Raw genomic sequence first — 19790 nt, forward strand, 5'->3', positions numbered from 1 at the left:
GCGTAATCGTATAATAATATTTTCTGCAATCGTATAACCTTTTATCTTAATCGTATAACGTAGACGCACAGGCAGGGCAACCCAAGCGTTCAATTTCTGCAAATTTGTTTTGTGTTTTGGCTGCCCGCCCTTCCGCTGGGTTAGACCCGAGTGCTACGTGGCGCTGGGGCTAGCTTGCCAAGAGCGCACACCCATACCCGTGCGCCGCGTGGCGAGACCTGGCGCTTGGGCTGCCCTGCCTATGCGCCTGTGTTAGGATCCAATGGTAATTGGCTGTTGTCAGGACCCAATTCGCTTAGACCCTGCGCTAAGACCTAATGGTAATGGGTCCTGCACTGGACCTAATGGTAATGGGTCTAGTGCAGGACCTAATGACAATGGGTCTTCCGCAGAATCCAATGATAATGGATCTTACCTCAAGACTTAATTCGCTTGGGTCCTCGCTAGGACCCAAATAATTTGTGTTATAAATATTCTTCAGTTTTCTTAATATAATAATGTGTGTTATAAATATTATTATTTCTCTTATAATTCAAAGTGTTCATATAAAAAATATTATTATTTGTGTTATAAATATTATTATTTTTATTATAATTAATATTATTAATAAAATAATTAATAAATTTGAAAAAAATATATTATTAATATTATAAATATATTATTTTTTATATTATAAATTTTTACAGTATTTTTTATAAAAATAAAAAGATAGCACGGGCATCCACTAGTAATACATGATACGGAACATGCATCCGTACTCTGGTACTATAATCTTTATACTAAGACAGCCACAAGGAAGCAAAGCCCACCTCCTTGAATTGTAATTCGTGAAAGCCATGGAATTCTGTCAAACCAAAATCAAAAGTAGCCTATCCTACGAGGTCCATCTTGTTCTATTTTTGAAAACTTCTCAACTTGCTGATAGTTATCGAGTTCAGTGGCTCAGCCAGGTAAGCTTGAGTTCTTGCTGCTAATTCTTGTGCCACAAAATGCATGGTGGGCCGTGCCTCTGGCTTGGTTTGTGTGCATGCTAAGGCCACTGTAACTACGAAAACAACTTCCTCTGCTACTTGGCCTGTGGGAGCTTCGAGCCGCGGGTCTAGCACATCCTTTAGAAACAACTCTGGATCGCTTGACAAAGGTGGTTTCATTGATGACAATGAAGATAAGAGGTCTCCCGGGTGCCTTCCCATCATGACTTCCAAAGCAACCACCCCAAAGCTATACACATCGCATTTGTCTGTGACCCGCATTGTTTGTGCCAGTTCTGAAATCACCAGGCAATCAAAATGAACATTTGAAACATCCAGTATGAAAGTTTTTAACATCATGCCATGTTTCTCATTTCCTTGTTGTACACATGTTATAGCTTTTATAATTTTAGAGCAGATACTCAAATGACAAGAACAAAAATCAACAACATAGGATTGTTGTCTTACCTGGAGCCATGTAGCCATAAGACCCAGCAACTGCAGTCCAGTTGGAGGAATCTGTATTCAAGAGTCTTGCTGTGCCAAAATCCGCAAGACGTGGCTCAAAATCTGTCTCTAGCAAAATGTTGTTCAGTGATATGTCACGGTGCACAATGGGCGGAGAACAGTCATGGTGCAAGTAGGCAATTGCATGAGCAACTCCTCGCACTGTATTCACTCTCCTGCCCCAACCAAGCTCCACTTCCCCTTCTATCCCATACAACACTTTTCCCAGACTTCCTCTTTCAACATGCTCGTAAACCAGGTACAAGCAGCCCCTCCTGGAGCAAAACCCATAAAGCTTTATGATGTTCCGGTGCCTAACTTCTGTCAGCATTTTAATCTCATTCTCGAAACTCTGGCGATTGGTTGCTGGGATGTCATTGGAGTCTGACATGTTGAGTTTCTTGACTGCAACTACTTGACCTGTAGATAATACTGCTTTGTAAACACTACCAAATCCTCCTCTTCCAATGCAGTACTTCTCGTTGAAGTCATCAGTGGCCTTGACAATATCCCCAAATGTGAATTTGCTTTCTCTTTCCCATATCACTGACTTGGAACTCTCACCATTGTTGACTATTTTGGTCTCTTCATCAAGCAGTTTGTTTTTTCGGAAACATAGCAGAACAGAAAAGATAGTTGCTATTACTAATAAGCCACAAACCGGAACGATAACACCAATAAGAACCTTTTTGTTATCCTTTGAGGACTTGCTGTCTGTTGTTGGGCATTGTGATAGTCCTTCTCCTTCACCGCACAATCCAGAATTTCCAACAAAAGATCTTGCGGATGCATTTTTGAAAACGCTTCCAGTTGGTATAGGACCTGTCAACTCATTGTATGAGAAATCGAAAGAAGACAGGCTAAGCATGGAAGACAGCGAATCTGGGATTCTTCCTGAGAGATGGTTATGTGAGACATTCAGAGTCTCCAACCGCGATAGCTTCGCAAAATTTTGAGGTATGGCTCCTGAGAGTGAGTTGCTGCTAAGATCCAACAAGTACTGCAACGAGTTTAAGTTGCCCAGTTCAAAAGGTATTTCACCAGCAAGGTTGTTGTGGCTCAAATCCAAGCTTGATAGCTTCTCATAACTCCCAAGCTCTTTTGATATGTTTCCAGTCAGCTTGTTATCAGATAAGTCGAGAGAATTAAGACCTTTCAAGCTGGTTAGACTCTGAGGTACCTCCCCTGTCAACTGATTGTTGCTCAAATTGAGCATGAATAACTTGCTCAGATTTCCCAGTTCAGCAGGAATCCTCCCAGTCAGTTCATTGGAGCCCAGACTTAGAACTTGCAGCTGGGGCAACTTCCCAAGCTCAGCAGGGATTTCACCAGAAATTCTGTTTCCGTCCATCTGTAAATTGGTGAGGTTTTTACATTCTCCCCAATCTGGTGAGATTTCACCAATAAATTGATTGTCACTGAGGGCAACAAAAACAAGATTTGGAAGGACACCAAATGCATTAGTGATGTTTCCAGTGAATCGGTTCTCTTCAAGCCGAACTCGTGTTAGCTTCGAACAATTCCTCAAGCAGGTTGGCAGTGACCCTGTAAAACTGTTTTCATTGACAGTAAATTGTTGAAGACTCAGACCTCTACACAATTCAGGCGGCAATTCTCCAGAGAAACTATTGTTTGAAAAGCTAGCATACGCTAGAGAAGGCATGTACTTCCCAAAATCACTTGGAATGCTACCAGAGAGGTTATTGCCAAACAGATTGATGGAAGTTAAAGAAGTAATATTTGAAATGGTCTGTGGCAACTCCCCATGGAGCTGGTTGGTGTTGAGATCAAGAATTTGCAGCATCGTCAAATTTCCAACTTCTGATGGAATTTTACCGGTGATGTTATTTGAGAAAAGATTCAGGATTTGAAGATTTGTGAGATTCCATAATGGTGGAGGAAGGGGGCCTGAAAGCTGGTTTCCTGAAAGGTCTAGACTTAGCAACTCCTTCAAGTTTCCTATCTCCGGGGGAATGGAACCAGAGAATGTGTTATTATACAGAAAAAGGTATTGAAGCATTGTCAATTTCCCAATTTCTGGAGGAATATTTCCAGAAAACAAATTGTTTTGAACCTGAAGCGAGATCAATTCAGTCCAGTTGGATATAAGGGTAGGTGAGATCTCACCGGAGAGAGAGTTTTCAGATAAACCCATATCTGCTATTTTAGATAGATTGGACAAAGACAAAGGCAATTCCCCACTTAGCTGATTATCAGCCAAGGCCAAGTAGGTGAGGTTAGTGCAAAGACCAAGCTCAGGAGGGATCGTTGAGTTCAATGCATTCATCCGGAGATCAAGCTTTTCAAGATGCTTAAGGTGGCCTATAGAAGATGGAATATTTCCTTGGAAAGAATTGCTGAACAACTCAACAATTTGAAGACCAGATATCGAACCAATGCTTTCGGGAATTTGACCACTCAACAGGTTATATTGTAGACTAATGTTTTTGAGATTGGAAAGCTTCGAAATGTTGGATGACAATGGTCCTTGGAATGAATTGTTATAGAGATTCAAGGCCTCAAGCTTTCCCAGATTGGTATAGACCAATTCTGGTATTTGGCCTGTGAATTTATTGAGTGACAAATCCAGAAACGTCAAGTTCCGGCAATTGGTTATAAAATGGGGGAATTCTGCAGTAAGTTCATTGAGAAAAAAACTAAGATATTCCAAAGAAGGCATGGAAAACTTGGACCAGTCAGGGTTTTCGAGGTAGTTTGCTCCAAGGTCCAAGTGTCTTACCTTGGGAAGATTGGCAAGTTGAAAGGGGATGATACCGTTGAGATTGTTGTTGTAAAGACTAAGATACTGAAGCTCTGTCAACTGAGATATCTCCACAGGTATGCTGCCCTCGAAGAGGTTGGCACTGAGGTCCAAGTGAGTGAGCTTGGAGAGGCTGCCAATGGCTGATGGTATCGTTCCATTGACATTGTTACTCTGGATGTCAAACCTGGTGAGATCAGTAAATGGGGTGAAGTTGAAATGGGCGAGTGTTCCAGTTATGTTTAGGCTGCGGAGGTTTATTTGAGAGACTGATCGAGAGGTGGAGCTGCAGGAAACAGCAGTCCACTTGCAGAGGTTGTTGAGGTTGGAACGAGACCATGAACTAAGAGGAGGAGGTGAGAAAGACAAGGTGCTTTTCCATTGGAGGAGAGCTTCAGCTTGTGTTCTTGCAGATGATTTGGCTTTCAAAGGAAACAAGGAAAGAAGGAGAACATGGAAGAGAGCAACATAAAGCTTTTGAGAAGCTGCCATGCTTGGGTTATGCAAGCTGGACATGATCTGGGCAGTGATCTTATATAGCAATTAGAGTGAGGAATTGCTTTCAAGCTGCAACTATATTATATGGTGGTAGGGGTGTGTGTGTGAATATAGTTAAGTCTCGTTGATTTTTTATACGCATTCGTTAATTATATTTTTTATTTTTTTATATATTTTAAATTAGTATTTTTAGATTTTAATGTATTAATATAAAAAAATAAAAAATATTATTTTAATATATTTTTAATTAAAAAATACTTTTAAAAAAATAACAAAATAACAGCTACCGATATATAAATTGACTGAAAGCTGTAAAAAGGCACTCTGAAAAGTCTATGTTATATGCCTACATGGGCCCTTGTATGGTTAAATGGTGGTAGAAATAATATATTTTAAGTCTAATTCATTTTTATACGCATTCGTTAATATAGGTAAAACACTTTTATTTATGGAAATCATTAATAATTTGGATTAAATGAATCTTCAAAGCAAAATAAAAGTATAGTCTAAAAATAATGAACTATTATATGTATTACATAAAGCATTTTTATTTTTCTTTAATAAATTCAATATCAAACCCGGTGGATGTTTTTATTTGCCTTAAAACACTTTTAAATGAATATTCAAATTAACATTAATTTTGTTAGTACCCATTTTTTTAACGAATATTTAGTACATAATGTTTGGTTAATTAACAATAATCTTTATATAGTGTTCGGTTATTATTACAAAATAAATAAAGATGGTAAAGATAACATGTTTTCTTATATTTTATGTTTTGAAAATATAAAATTTACTTTAAAAATATTCAAAAATAAATTTATTTTATGTATCTCTTCAAATCAAATATATTTTTATTTTATATATATATTTATAAAATAGTAATAAACACAATTCACTAATCACTCGGCTCTAGTGATGTTCGAGATATAGATGATGTCAAATCACAAGCACATAGATTTTTAAAAATCTTCAAAAGGTAGTGGGCTATAACAATGACACCTCTAGGCTCAAGTGGAAAATTATAAGTAAATTAAACGTGCACCCTTTCATATATATATATATATATTATAAAAAAAAAAGGAGATTGTGAAGCAAAGAGAACCCTTCTTGGTGGTAGAAATAATAATAATTAAAAAAAAAAAAAAAAGAGTTTGTGGCAATCCCATTAACCTAAATTAGAGCTGCACGAAGCCTTCCTTTATTCACCGACACATACCTAACTTCACTACGGATGCATGGATGGATGGATTGACTAAAGTCACATATGAACATCTTAATTAGTAAGTCTATATTTTGTCTTAAACTAAAGTAATTATGATCTTAATTAATAGTTCCATCGATCCACCATCAATCTATCTGGTGTGATGATGTTTTATTAAACCATTGTAATGGATTTTGCAGTGTCTGAAATTGTGGTAATGGTTGTTTTTTTAAAGTATTTTTTAGTTTGAAATATATCAAAATAATAAAAAAAAATTATATCAGCACATTAAAATAATTTAAAATCATAAAAATAAAATTAATTTAAAAAAATTAATTTTTTAAAAAATTCATCTTCATCTATATAATAACCTAGGATTTGAAGTTTCAACTCCTAATTAATTGTTTTTTAGCTGTCTTATAGTGACATTGAAAAGTTTGAGACTATGAACCTAGTCTAAAAAGCCGGTTTGGAAACTGATTTGATATTCAAGCCCTATTTTAACTCTAAAAAGCCGGTTTGGAAACTGAGAAATTGCATTTATTTTTTTATTTATTGAATTTAAACTTTAATATCAGCACTTTTAAGAATCTACTCCTCTAAATTTATTAGAATAACATGAAGATTGTGTATTAAAATATTTAAAGAAAAAATAATTCAGTTTTGATTGACAGGATATTCTTAAAACCTTGAATATAAAAAATATATATATATATATATATTATATTTTCCCTTACATTTCCTTTCCTTGCATATATGAAATATCAAAACCTGAAGATTCATAAACCAAACCATATATAATCCAGGTATAGTTGAACATACCTTAGTTACAAGATTATGTCCGGATTGACTTGTCCGTTTGACGGCTAACATTGATTAACAGATTATTTAGAAGTGTGATAATTTTTATTTTTTAGTTATTTTTAAAAATATATTTTATTCGAAAAAATATCAAATTAATATTTTTTTAGTGATTTTTAACGATTTTGATATACTAATATAAAAAATAAAAAAAATATTTTACAAAACACTGCAATATATATATATATATAAAATTGTTTAGGATATTTTAAAAAAAGGTTAAGGATTATGTGGGTCTTTCCACTTGATGGAGCCACTTTATGGTATAAAGCAAAGAAGATTGACTCCAACTTCACCTCACTTGTCCTTTTCAAGGTTAAATTCAGAGAACCAAGAGGCTATGAACTCATGATTTCCCCCCTCTACCGAGGATTAAAACAATTAAAAAAAACCATGACTATTACAGCACAAACAAACACAACACTCCCTGGAACCGTACCTTAAATCGCCGCATACAGAAAACTCTATTTATTTTTATGTTTTAAAAAAAATTTAAAAAAAATTATTATTTTTATTTTAAATTAATATTTTTTTAGTATTTTCATATCATTTTAATGTGCTAATATTAAAAATAATTTTTAAAAATTAAAAAAAGATTATTTTTAATATATTTCTAAATAAAAATTAATTATTATTACATCATCAACACGTATTTCTTGTATTTTTTCTTTATAGTGCTTTCTTCGATCTTTATCAGCATTTTGAAAGGGAGTTTGTGTTTATCTAACAAAATTAAGCCAGTCAAACTACCCAACATAGTCAGAGTCAACTTTTGAACTTTCAAAAGAAAAGAGAAATCAAAATTCTTTGATTCACAAATGAATTTGGAGAAATTTGGTGAATCAATTGACTGAGAATAATAATAATAATAATAATAATAATAATAATAATAAGCTTTAGAGAGCATGGAAAGAAGGTTCTATCCAGACTAAATTTTTATGTAATTTTTTAGTAAGCAAAATAGTGTTTTTTAAAGTCTAAAATTATAGCTAAATTACATAGAAAACTGTAATATAATCAATTCTGGATGTCCAAAATTCTAATAATTTAAAACTAAAAAATTATTTAAAAAGCACGACTGTACCATGCTTTTTCTTTATAGTGCTTTCTTCTATCTTTCTCAGCTCATTGAAAGGGAGTTTGTGTTTACTTAATTGGTAGGAAATCTGGTAATAGTTATTTTTTAAAGTGTTTTTTATTTAAAAATATATTAAAATAATATTTTTAAAGTGAATCATAAAAACAAACACAACACTTGGAGTTTGGGAGTTTGTGTTTATCTTATTGGAGTTTGGGAATATGGTAACAATTATTTTTTAAAGTGTTTTTTATTTAAAAATATAACAAATAATTTTTTTTTAATTTTTTAAAAATTATTTGTGACATCAGTACATCAAAAAAATCTAAAAAAATAAAAAATTAAATTTAACCAAAATACAAAAAAATTAAATTTTTATGGAAAACAATTTACAAAATATTTCCAAACTATCTTTTTATCAAGCCAGACAAACTGCCACTACAGTCAAAGTCAACTTTCAAACTTTCAAAAAGAAAAAACAATCAAAATTCTTCAATTCATATTTGAACTTGGAGAAACTTGGTGAATCGATTGACTAATCTTTAGAAAGCAGGTAAAGACTTTAGGGTTCTATCACAACTAAAAATTTATGTAATTTTTTTAGTAAGCAAAATAGTGTTTTTAAACTCTAAAATTATAGCTAAAGTACATATAAAACTGTAATATAATTAATTATGAATGTCAAAAATTCTTAATTTATTTTTTAAATAAACTTTCCTATTTAAAATCAAATCAAGTCAAATAAATTTTAAAACCTAATTAAGAAATGAATCCAAAGATAAGTAGAAAAATAAATAAAATTATAAGACAACAACTTTCAAACCTAATTTTGGCATCATACTGACCTTCATTGGTGCTAGCCAATTAATTCTATAGATAATTTGCTGGTTAAATCTTAGATTCAATAATAGTATAAAAAATTATATTTATTTTTCGTAAAAAACTTGTTTGGCTTCTCCATACTTTTTAAAAGTATTTTTATTTTTTTAAAATAAATTAAAATAATTTATTTTTATTTTTAATACCAACATATTAAAATATTAAAAAAATATTAAAAATCATCGATTTCATGGTTTTTCACATCAAATATACTTTTAAAAAACACTAAAAAATACTTTTTGAAATATATCAAAATAATTTTTTGTAATTTTTTTTTATATCAGCACATCAAAACAATCCAAAATCATAAAAAAATCATTTAAAACCAAAAAAATTAAAACTTTTCAAAAATTCACGTTCATCTATAATAACCTAGGATTTGAAGTTTCAACTCCTAATTAATTGTTTTTTTGCTGTCTTATAGTGACACTGAAAAGTTTGAGACTTTACATATGACTATGCAAGATAAAATAAACCTTGATATCCAAGTCCTATTTGAACTTTTAAAAGCTGGTTTGGAAACTAAGAAATTGTATTTATTTTTTATTTTTTGAATTTAAACTTTAATATCAACACTTTTAAGAATCTACTCCTCTAAATTTATTAGAATACTATGAAGATTGTATATTAAAATATTTAAAGAAAAAATAATTTAGTTTTGATTGACACATAACTAGTTGGAGGATATTCTTTAACCTTGAATATAAAAAAATATACATTATATTTTCCCTTACATTATAAACTAAACCATGTATAATCCAGGTATATTTTGTACTTTGTATATAACTTAGTTACGAGACTTTGTCTAGATTGACCAACCAAGTGAGTGTTTGAAAGTGTTAGTTTTTATTTTTAGTCTGTTTTAAATATGTATTTCACTTAAAAAAATATCAAATTAATATTTTTAATGCGTTGATATAAAGAATAAAAAAATTATTTTAATATATACTTTCAAACAAAAAATAATTTCACAAAACACTCTACATTACAATATATATATATATATATATATATATATATATATATATATTATATATATATATATATATAATTGTTTAGGAATTAAAAAAAAAAGAGTTAAGGATCATCTTAATATTCCAACTTGATGGACCCACTATATGGTATAAAGCTAAGAACTTAAAAAAAAATTGATCATGAAGGGTGTAGCTCAACTGGTCAGGTTTTAGGTTTACTCCCTAGAGGTCACTGGTTCGAGTCTCATAAATCTCGGGACCACTGGAAACTTACATGGTCGTTAACTTCAAGGCCCGTGAAATTAGTCGATGTGTTCGCAAACTGACCCGAATATCCACGTTAATAATAATAAATAAAAAAAGCTAAGAAGATTGACTCCAACTTGACCTCATTTGTTCTTTTCAAGTTTAAATTCAGAGAACCAAGAGATCATGATATCTTTGGAATATTCATAAATTATACAGTAATTATTATTTACAACTCCCCCACTCTCTCTTGTTGTCTATCTCGAGGCAAATATACATCCACAAAAACTCGTGATTTCCCCCCTCCACCGAGGCCCTAGTGCTTTTTGCCGCGTTTTCTTGATTTAAATAAAAAGTTATAAAATAAATATTTTTAATTTTAAAGACATGTTTGACTGTGATTGTAATTTTTTTAAAAATTATTTTTAAAAAAATATAAATTAAAATAATATTTTCTATTTTTAATATCAATATATCAAAATTAAAAAATTAATAATTTAAAATTAAAAAAATATTTAAAAAACAAGACTAGACCGCACAAATAAACACAACACTCCGTAGAACCGTACTTTGAATCGCGACATAGACAAACACACGAGTTCTTATGCTTTTTCTTTATAGTGCTTTCTTCTATCTTTCTCAGCCTATTGAAAGGGAGTTTGTGTTGGCCTAACAAAATTAAGCCAGTCAATTTGCCCAACACACAGACTTTTGAACTTTCGAAAGAAAAGAAAAATCAAACTTCTTCAATTCATAAATGAACTTGGAGAAACTTGGTGAATCAATTAACTGAGACTATTTATACTTTACTTTAAAATACATGCAAAAAAAATTATGTAGGTACTATTTACATAGATTTATTATATTGTGGATCATATTGTAGACATAAAATGTTTGTATTGTGAATGACACTGTAGCACCTGAAAAGTGATATCTTTTTTATTTTCTATGCCAAAAGTTATTGGGCAATGCTTTGAGTTTGGTTTGGAAGCCAGACTCAAATCGCTTTCAAAAGCTATTGGGTCTAATTTTGAAGTTAGACTCAGATCATTTCAACACGAATATGAATGCTCCTTTGATAGTAATGTAGGGCCCCAAAACTTTGAATTAAAAAAAAAAATGATTATAAAAGAGAAACAGTAATTAATGAAGCATGGTGGAAGAAGATTATTGAATTTGATTTTGCAACCACACCTAATGCTATTGGATATAGCTTGACAACCAGATCCAAAGCTCTTGGATCTGGATAGATCACCAAACCTAGAAAATATTAGGTCTGGCTCTGCAAGCAATAAACAGACAATAAACAAACTCTTATGCTTTTTTTTTTCCTTTATAATGCTTTTTTTTTTTAAATCTTTCTCAGCCTATTGCAAAGAGAGTTTGTGTTTACATTACATAATTAAGCCAGTCAAACTGCCCAACAAAGTTTCCAAAAAAAATCAAAATCAAAATTAAATGAACTTGGAAAAACTTGGTGAATCAATTGACTGAAACTAATAAACTTTAGAAAGCATGTAAAGACTGAAGGGTTCTATTATAACTAAAAATTTATGTAATTTTTTAGTAAGCAAAATAGTGTTTTTTAAACTCTAAAATTAAAGCTAAACCACATAGAAAACTGTAATATAATAAATTCTTAATTTTCTTTAAAAAACAACACACTAAACTATTTAAGTAATAGCTAAATAAACTTTCCTATTTAAAATCAAATCAAGTCAAACAAATTTTAAAACCTAATTAAGAAATGAATCTGAAAATAAGCATAAAAATAAATAAAATTATTAAACAACAACTTTCAAACCTAATACTAAAAAAACACCATGCTTTGTTAAATAAAATATGAAATCATATATAAAATAAAATTTAAAGATTCAAAGCTAAAATCATGAAATTAATACTAAAAAAACACCAAATTAATATTTTGTTAAGTACAATATACTTTTGAAATGCTTCTAAAAATAAAAGCCATCGCACGTTTAAAAGACTTGTTAATGAATGGCTTGATCAAAGCAACATATGAAGATATTAATTAATAACTCTATTGACTTAAACCAAAGTAATTATGATCTTAATTAATAATTCCATCCACTATCAATTTCTTCTCCGTGGGTGGCCTGTAGCCATGCCTTATCTAAAAGAAAAAAAAAACACTCGTAATAGATTTTGTTTTAGTTTATACTAATTATAATTAGCGTTACATAAAACAATATTATAAAAATTTAAGATCTAAAAACATTGGGTTCGGCTGTAACATCAGACTTAAAAGCATCGAGTTTGGTTGCAACACAAAACCCAACAATAATATTTATAATATTAATAATAATATTTAACTTGTCTGCTAAATTTTTTATTTTTTTTAATCTTTCAAAAAACATTATGGTTTTTCTTTGATAGCAATAATTTTTTAAAAACATTTATTAATGATAATAATAATAATAATAATAATAATTAATTTTATACTTCAAATTTATTAATTATAATAATAATAATAACAACACAAATAATACTATTTTTAATATTAATACTTTTAATTATAATAAAATAATATTATTTATAACAAAAAAAATAATATTTTTTATATTAATACTTTTAATTATAATAAAAATAATAATATTTATAATAAAAATAATTATATTTAGAAACCTAAGAGCTTTGGATCATGTTACAGCCCAAGAGAATTAGATCTTGATGCATGACCTATTAGTCTTGGATCTTGATGCAGGACACAAGAGATTGAATCCTGACGAAGGACCAATAATATTGGGTCAGGCGGGGTTGCAGACCCAATGGATTTGGGTTTGCGCCCTAGCCACACCCAAGCTCTCTTAGGTGTGGTACCTTTTTCCTACCTCAAGTTTCTTGAGTCTGGAAAAGAATGCCTGACCCAAGAGAAAAGAAAAAAAATGAAAAAAAAAAAATTATTGATGGGTCCTTGGAGAGATAGGACCCAAGCTGATGGGTCATGCTTCTGCTAGACCCAACTTAATATCAGACCCAATCTCAATATATTTTTTTAAAAAATACAAAACATCAAAAATATTAATTTGAAATAAAGAAAATAATAAAAAAAATTCAATTTTTTTTTCAAAGCATTTTTTAAACGCAAAACCAAACATACTTTAATAAGAAAATTCAACTCTATCTGAAATGAACAATTATCATCACCCAATTTTGTATAAAATGAAAACAAAAGTCACATTAATTTATTTTTTCTTTACGGTATGAAAAAAAATTCAATAAAAGAAAAGAAAAAAGTTTCAAGAGATAAAAAAATAAAATTAGAAATATCTTAAAATATTTTTTTAAAAATATATTGAGATAATATTTTTAATTTTTAAAATCTATTTTATATATAATCACATCAAAATATTATAAAAACATCTTAATATGAATTAAAGGAAAAAAATTAATTTGAAGTAAAGAAAAAAATAAAAAATTATCAAATTTTTTTCAAAGCATTTTTTAAAACCAAAACCAAACATGCTTTAATAAGGAAATTTAACCCCACTTGAAATGATAACAATAAATAATAATTTTTTTTCAATTTACTAATGATAACAATAAATAAAGATAAAAATAAAATAATTCTTAATTTTACCTTTCAAATCAAATCTATTATTGCTTTTCAATATTAATAATATTTTTTTCTTATTTATTAATTATTATGTTAGTAATATTAATTATACTCAAAATAATAATATTGATAATACAAATAATAGTATTTTGAATATTAATAATATTAATTATAATAAAAATAATATTATTTATAAGAATAATAATAAAAATAATTTTAATATTAATAATTTTAATTATAATAACCAAGTGTAAAGTGATAAATATGTCAAATGTAAGGAATTTGTTTTTAAAAAAAAGTGTGAAGAAAAAAAATAAAACTAAAAAAATATCACAAAAAAATAAAGATAAGAAAAACAAATTGTGATAAATAGGTAAATTATAAAATGATAAAAATTTGAAGTATAAAGAGATAAATATTAAGAAAAACTTGTTTTTTAAAAAAATATAATAATAAAAATTACAAATTTACCACTACTATAGTAAGAAATTTGAAGAAAATTTCAATTGTGCCATTTCTACAACAATTTGTTTTTACAAAAAAAAAAATGTAAAGAAAAAAAAGAAGGAAAAACTAAAAAACAATATTACAAAAGAATAAATATAAAAAATAGTGATAAATAGATGAAGTGTAAAATAATAAAAATATCAAGTATAAAAAGAGAAAAAGAAAAAAAGAAAAAAATTGTTTTTTTTTTAATAAAAACATCAAAAATTACAATTTTGCTACTGCTATTTATCGTAAAATTTACAATTATGCAATTTCTACGTGAAAACATCATTTCCATTTGAAGTTTCAACTCCTAATTAATTGCTTTTTTGCTATCTTAAAAATATAATAATAAAAATATTATTTTAATACATTTCTGAGTAATTAATGACCTTAAAAGATTTGATAATTTACTTGTGTATGCCAAGATAAAATAAACAAGTCCTACATTAACAGTAAAAAATCAGTTTGGTAACTAAGAAAGTGTATTTTTTTTTTATTTTTAGGATTTAAACTTTAATATCAACACTTGGAAGAACCCATTCCTCTAAACTTATCAGACTAATATGAAAATTATTTATTAAATATTTTTTTAAAAGAGAATCTAGTTTTTTTTTTTTGCATATAAATTAGTTTGAGGATATTCATTAACCTCAAATAAAAAAAAATATATTTTATCTTATATTTCCTTACAGATATGAAAAATTAAAATTGAAAGCTTAACTATGTATAATCCAGGAATAGTCAGGGTTAACCAGTAAATGATTTTTGGCATGATACTGACCTGTATTGGTGCAAATTAATTCTTTAGATAATTTGCTGGTTAAATCTTAGATTCAATAATTGAATAAAAAAATATGTTTATTTTTAGCAAAAAACTTGTTTGACTTCTCCATACTTTTTAAAAGTGTTTTTATTTCTTTTTTTAAAATATATTAAAATAATTTATTTTTATTTTTAACACCAGTATATTAAAATTATAAAAAAACATTAAAAATTCATCGATTTCATGGTTTTTCACATCGAATATACTTTTAAAAAACACTAAAAAATACTTTTTGAAATATATCAAAATAATTTTTTATAATTTTTTTATATCAGCACATCAAAACAATCTAAAACCATAAAAAAATCATTTAAAACAAAAAAAATAAAACTTTTCAAAAATTCACGTTCATTTATATAATAACCTAGGATTTGAAGTTTCAACTCCTAATGAATTGTTTTTTAGCTGTCTTATAGTGACATTGAAAAGTTTGAGACTTTACATATGACTATGCAAGATAAAATAAACCTTGATATTCAAGTCCTATTTTAACTCTAAAAAGCTGGTTTGGAAACTACGAAATTGTATTTATTTTTTATTTTTTGAATTTAAATTTTAATATCAACACTTTTAATAATCTACTCCTCTAAATTTATTAGAATAATATGAAGATTGTATATTAAAATATTTAAAGAAAAAATAATTTAATTTTGATTGACATATAAACTAGTTGGAGGATATTCTTTAACCTTGAATATAAAAAAATATACATTATATTTTCCCTAACATTTCCCTGCAGATATGAAATATCAAAACCTGAAGATCCATAAACTAAACCATGTATAATCCAGGTATATTTTGTACTTTGTATATAACTTAGTTACGAGACTTTGTCTAGATTGACCTGCCAGTTCTAGGGTTTTTTGGATGCTTTTTTCTGGGTTTTTAAATTGTGATTTAAATAAAAATTTATTAAAATAATATTTTTAATTTTAAAATCGGAGATTATAGATGAGATTATTTTTAAAATTATTTTTTATTTTAAAATATATTAAAATAATTTTTTTTATTAAGCCAGTCAAACAATGAAACGAATTCTTTTGCTTTTTTTCTTTATAGTGCTTTCTTCGATCTTTCTCGGCCTATTGGAAGGGAGTTCGTGTTTACCTAACCAAAATGAAGCCAGTCAAACTGGCCAACAAAGTCAGAGTCAACTTTTGAACTTCCAAAAAAAATCAAAATCAAAATTAAATGAACTTGGAGAAACTTGGTGAATCAATTGACTGAAACTAATAAGCTTTAGAAAGCATGTAAAGACTTTAGGGTTTTATCAAAACTAAAAATTTATAACACAAATAATTATATTAAGAAATCCAAGAATATTTATAATACAAATAATAATATTTTTTATATTAATACTTTGAATTATAATAAAAATAATAATATTTAGAAACCCAAGAATATTTCTAGCACAAATAATAATATTTTTTATATGAATATTTAGAATTATAATAAAAATAATAATATTTAAAACACAAATATTACTATTTTTTTCGTTAAAAAACTCATTAGGCAGCCATACTTTTTAAAAGTATTTTTTTATTTTAAAATGATTTATTTTTATTTTTAATACCAATATATTAAAACACTAAAAAAATTATCGATTTCATAATTTTCCACGTCGCATATACTTTTAAAAAACACTAAAAAAAAAAAAGCCACAACACTCTCAAATAGTCCAAAAAGATTCATTTAAAGTTAACTCAAGTTTTGGTTTTAGAAGAAGAAATTCAAAATAAAATTAGTTTATATTTCTTTTTAATAAAAAAAACCAAGTTTTGGGCCAAACCTTAAATTAATACTGAAAAATTAATACTAAAAAACACCATGCTTTGTTAAATAAAATATGAAATCATATATAAAATAAAATTTAAAGATTCAAAGCTAAAATCATGAAATTAATACTAAAAAAACACCAAATTAATATTTTGTTAAGTACAATATACTTTTGAAATGCTTCTAAAAATAAAAGCCATCGCACGTTTAAAACACTTGTGAATGAATGGCTTGATCAAAGCAACATATGAAGATATTAATTAATAACTCTATTGACTTAAACCAAAGTAATTATGATCTTAATTAATAATTCCATCCACTATCAATTTCTTCTCCGTGGGTGGCCTGTAGCCATGCCTTATCTACACACAAAAAAAAAACTCCTGTCATGATCTATTATTAAACAATTGTGATAGATTTTGTTTTAGTCTATACTAGACCTTTATATTTATAAAAATTATCATAAAAATTTAAAACTTAAAAGTGTTGTGTCTGGCTACAACGACGGAACCAAGAGCATTGAGTCTAATTATAACGTCACACCCAACAATAATATTTAATTTGTCTGCCTAAATTTTATTTTTTTAATCTTTCAAAAACAATTATGGTTTTTCTTCAATAGTAATAATAGTTTTTTAAAATTAAATAATAATAATATTTTTAATTTTACACTTCAAATAATTTATGGTTGTTTTTTAATATTGATAATTATTATTTTCAAATTTATTAATTATTTTATTAATAATATTAATTATAATAAAAATAATAATATTTATAACACAAATAATATTATTTTTAATATTAATACTTTCAATTATAATAAAAATAATAATATTTATAACACAAATAATACTATTTTTCATATTAATACTTAAAGTTATAATAAAAATAATTATATTTAAAAACCTAAGACTCAATTCTCTTGGGTCCTGACGCAGGACCCATTAGCCTTGAATCTTGACACCAGATCCAATTCTCTTAGGCTCTAATGCAGGACCCATTAACATTGGGTCTTGACACCGGATCCAAATGCATTGGGTCATGATGCTGCCCAAAAAAATTGGATCCTGAAGCAATATTCAAGAGCATTGAATCCAGAAACAAGATCCAATTAGCATTGGATCCTGATGTAGGACCCAAGAGATTAGATCCTGACAAATGACCAATAGTCTTGGGTCAGGCATGACTGCAATACCCAAGGGATTTGGGTCTGCGCTCAAGCCACACCCAAACTCCTTGGATGAGGCGTCCCTTCTCAGGCCCAAGTTTCTTGGGTCTGGAAGGGGATGCCTGACCCAAGTTAATAATAATAATAATAATAATAATAATAGTAACAATAGTAATTAATTTTACCCTTCAAATCAATTTTATATTTTTTTAGTAATAATATTTATTATAAATTTAATAATATTAATGAATATAATAATATTTATAATACTAGACTCGCCTGACCAAAGTTCTTATAATATTTATAACACAAATAATATTATTTTTAATATTAATACTATTAATTATAATAAAAATAGTTATAATATTTAACAAAGAAATAATATTATTTTTAATATTAATACTATTAATTATAATAAAAATAGTACGTGGGGATCTGCAGTCTAGGCGCTTGGGGTTACAAACCCTGCCTCGTGGGGCTGCAGACCCACTCCCCCTGGGGCCGTAGCCAAGCGTGTAGGTCTGCGCTTAGAGCTCAAGGCTGGGGAGACCTCGCGCTAGGTGTCTGCATGCTAGGGCATCGGGTAGCCCTAGAGCCCAGTGTCTGCAGCTTGGGACGCGGCCAGGTACGCGTGGCCGGCCAAACACCCAGGCTTGGCAGCCCAAGCGCCAAGTGTCTTCAGCCTTAGGGAGCGTGCATACAACCTAGGGCCTGAAGCCTCACCGTATTCCCACCAAACAGTGCAATCCACAATGAAAAGCACTCACAGTCCACAGTATTACTGCTATAGTGTTGAACGGTGCAATCTACAGTGAAACCACTCACAATTCACATTAATTCCCGCTACAGTAAAACATTGATTTTTTTAGTTATAGTTAATTACTTGCATTTCTACTGTAATTGTTTTTCACAAAAAAATGTAAAGATAAAAAGAAGGAAAAACTTAAAAACATATTACAAGATAATAAATATAAAAAAAAATGATGAGAAATAGATTAAGTGTAAAATGATAAAAATATGAAGTACGAAGAAAAAAAATATAAGAAAAACTTGTTTTTTTTTTTTTAAAAAAAAACTTAAAAAATATAATTTTTTTTACCGATACAGTAAAAAAAATTAGCAAAATTTATAACTGTGCAACTTCTGCGAGAAAACATAATTTCATATAATAATAACCCAGGATTTGAAGTTTCAACACCGAATTAATTGCTTTTTCGCTGTCTTATAGTATTAGTGACCTTGAAAGGTTTAAGACTTTACACATGTATGCAAAGATAAAATAAACTCTAAAATGTCGGTTTGAGAATTTTTATTTTTTATTTTTAAGGATTGTACAGTTTGTTTTTGTGTTTCAAAAACATTTTTGAAAAAATTAAATTTTTTTAATTTTTTTCTTTACTTCAAATTAATATTTTTTTGGTGTTTTTAAATCATTTTGATGTGCTGATGTCAAAAATAATTTTTAAAAAATAAAAAAAATATTATTTTGATGCATTTCCAAGTAAAAAGCATTTTGAAAAGCAACCAAAACCACAATTCCCAACTTTAATATCAACAATTGGAAGAACCTATTCCTCTAAATTTATCAGACTAATATGAAAATTATTTATTAAAAAAAGAGAATCTAGGTTTTTTGTTTTTTTGCACATAAATTAGTTTGAGGATATTCATTAACCTCAAATAAAAAATATATTTTCTCTTATATTTCCTTGCAAATATGAAAAATCAAAATTGAAAGATTCATAAACATAACTGTGTATAATCCAGGTATAAAACTTGATCTCATCTGTACTTTTTCAGGAGGAATCTAAGGTTAAATTCAGAGAACCAGGAGACCGTGAACTCCTGGTATCCTTGGCGTCTTCATAAATTATATAGTATTTATTATGTACATCTCTCTCTCTCTCTCTCCACGAAAATATATTATTATTATTAACAATGAATTAAAAGGATGGTGATTTTAATAGATAACCTT

The 19790-nt window shown here is 28.4% G+C and overlaps 1 protein-coding gene and 1 long non-coding RNA gene across 8 annotated transcripts in view; one reads left to right on the forward strand and one right to left on the reverse strand.

The window, feature by feature from the left end:
* The window catches only part of LOC127904964 (uncharacterized), a 34243-nt gene extending 29753 nt beyond the window's left edge, over positions 1 to 4490 (forward strand). Inside the window, exon 3 of the long non-coding RNA XR_008058451.1 lies at positions 4348 to 4490. This is a non-coding gene — a long non-coding RNA (uncharacterized LOC127904964). The remainder of the gene's footprint in view (positions 1 to 4347) is intronic.
* LOC7459551 (MDIS1-interacting receptor like kinase 2) overlaps positions 1 to 4755 on the reverse strand; it is a 37859-nt gene extending 33104 nt beyond the window's left edge. For 3 of the 7 annotated variants that reach the window (XM_052450297.1, XM_052450296.1, XM_024595716.2), the window contains exon 1: positions 2229 to 4755. In XM_052450297.1, coding sequence (XP_052306257.1) covers positions 2229 to 4755 — 2527 coding nt within the window. Of the gene's footprint in view, positions 1 to 636; positions 1268 to 1439 lie in introns of those variants that run through there. The other 4 variants (XM_052450295.1, XM_052450294.1, XM_052450293.1 and 1 more) reach the window with 3 other exon arrangements.
* Positions 4756 to 19790: the final 15035 nt, after the last annotated feature.

This window comes from Populus trichocarpa, chromosome 2 (assembly GCF_000002775.5).
Source record: "Populus trichocarpa isolate Nisqually-1 chromosome 2, P.trichocarpa_v4.1, whole genome shotgun sequence".
NCBI lineage: Eukaryota > Viridiplantae > Streptophyta > Magnoliopsida > Malpighiales > Salicaceae > Populus > Populus trichocarpa.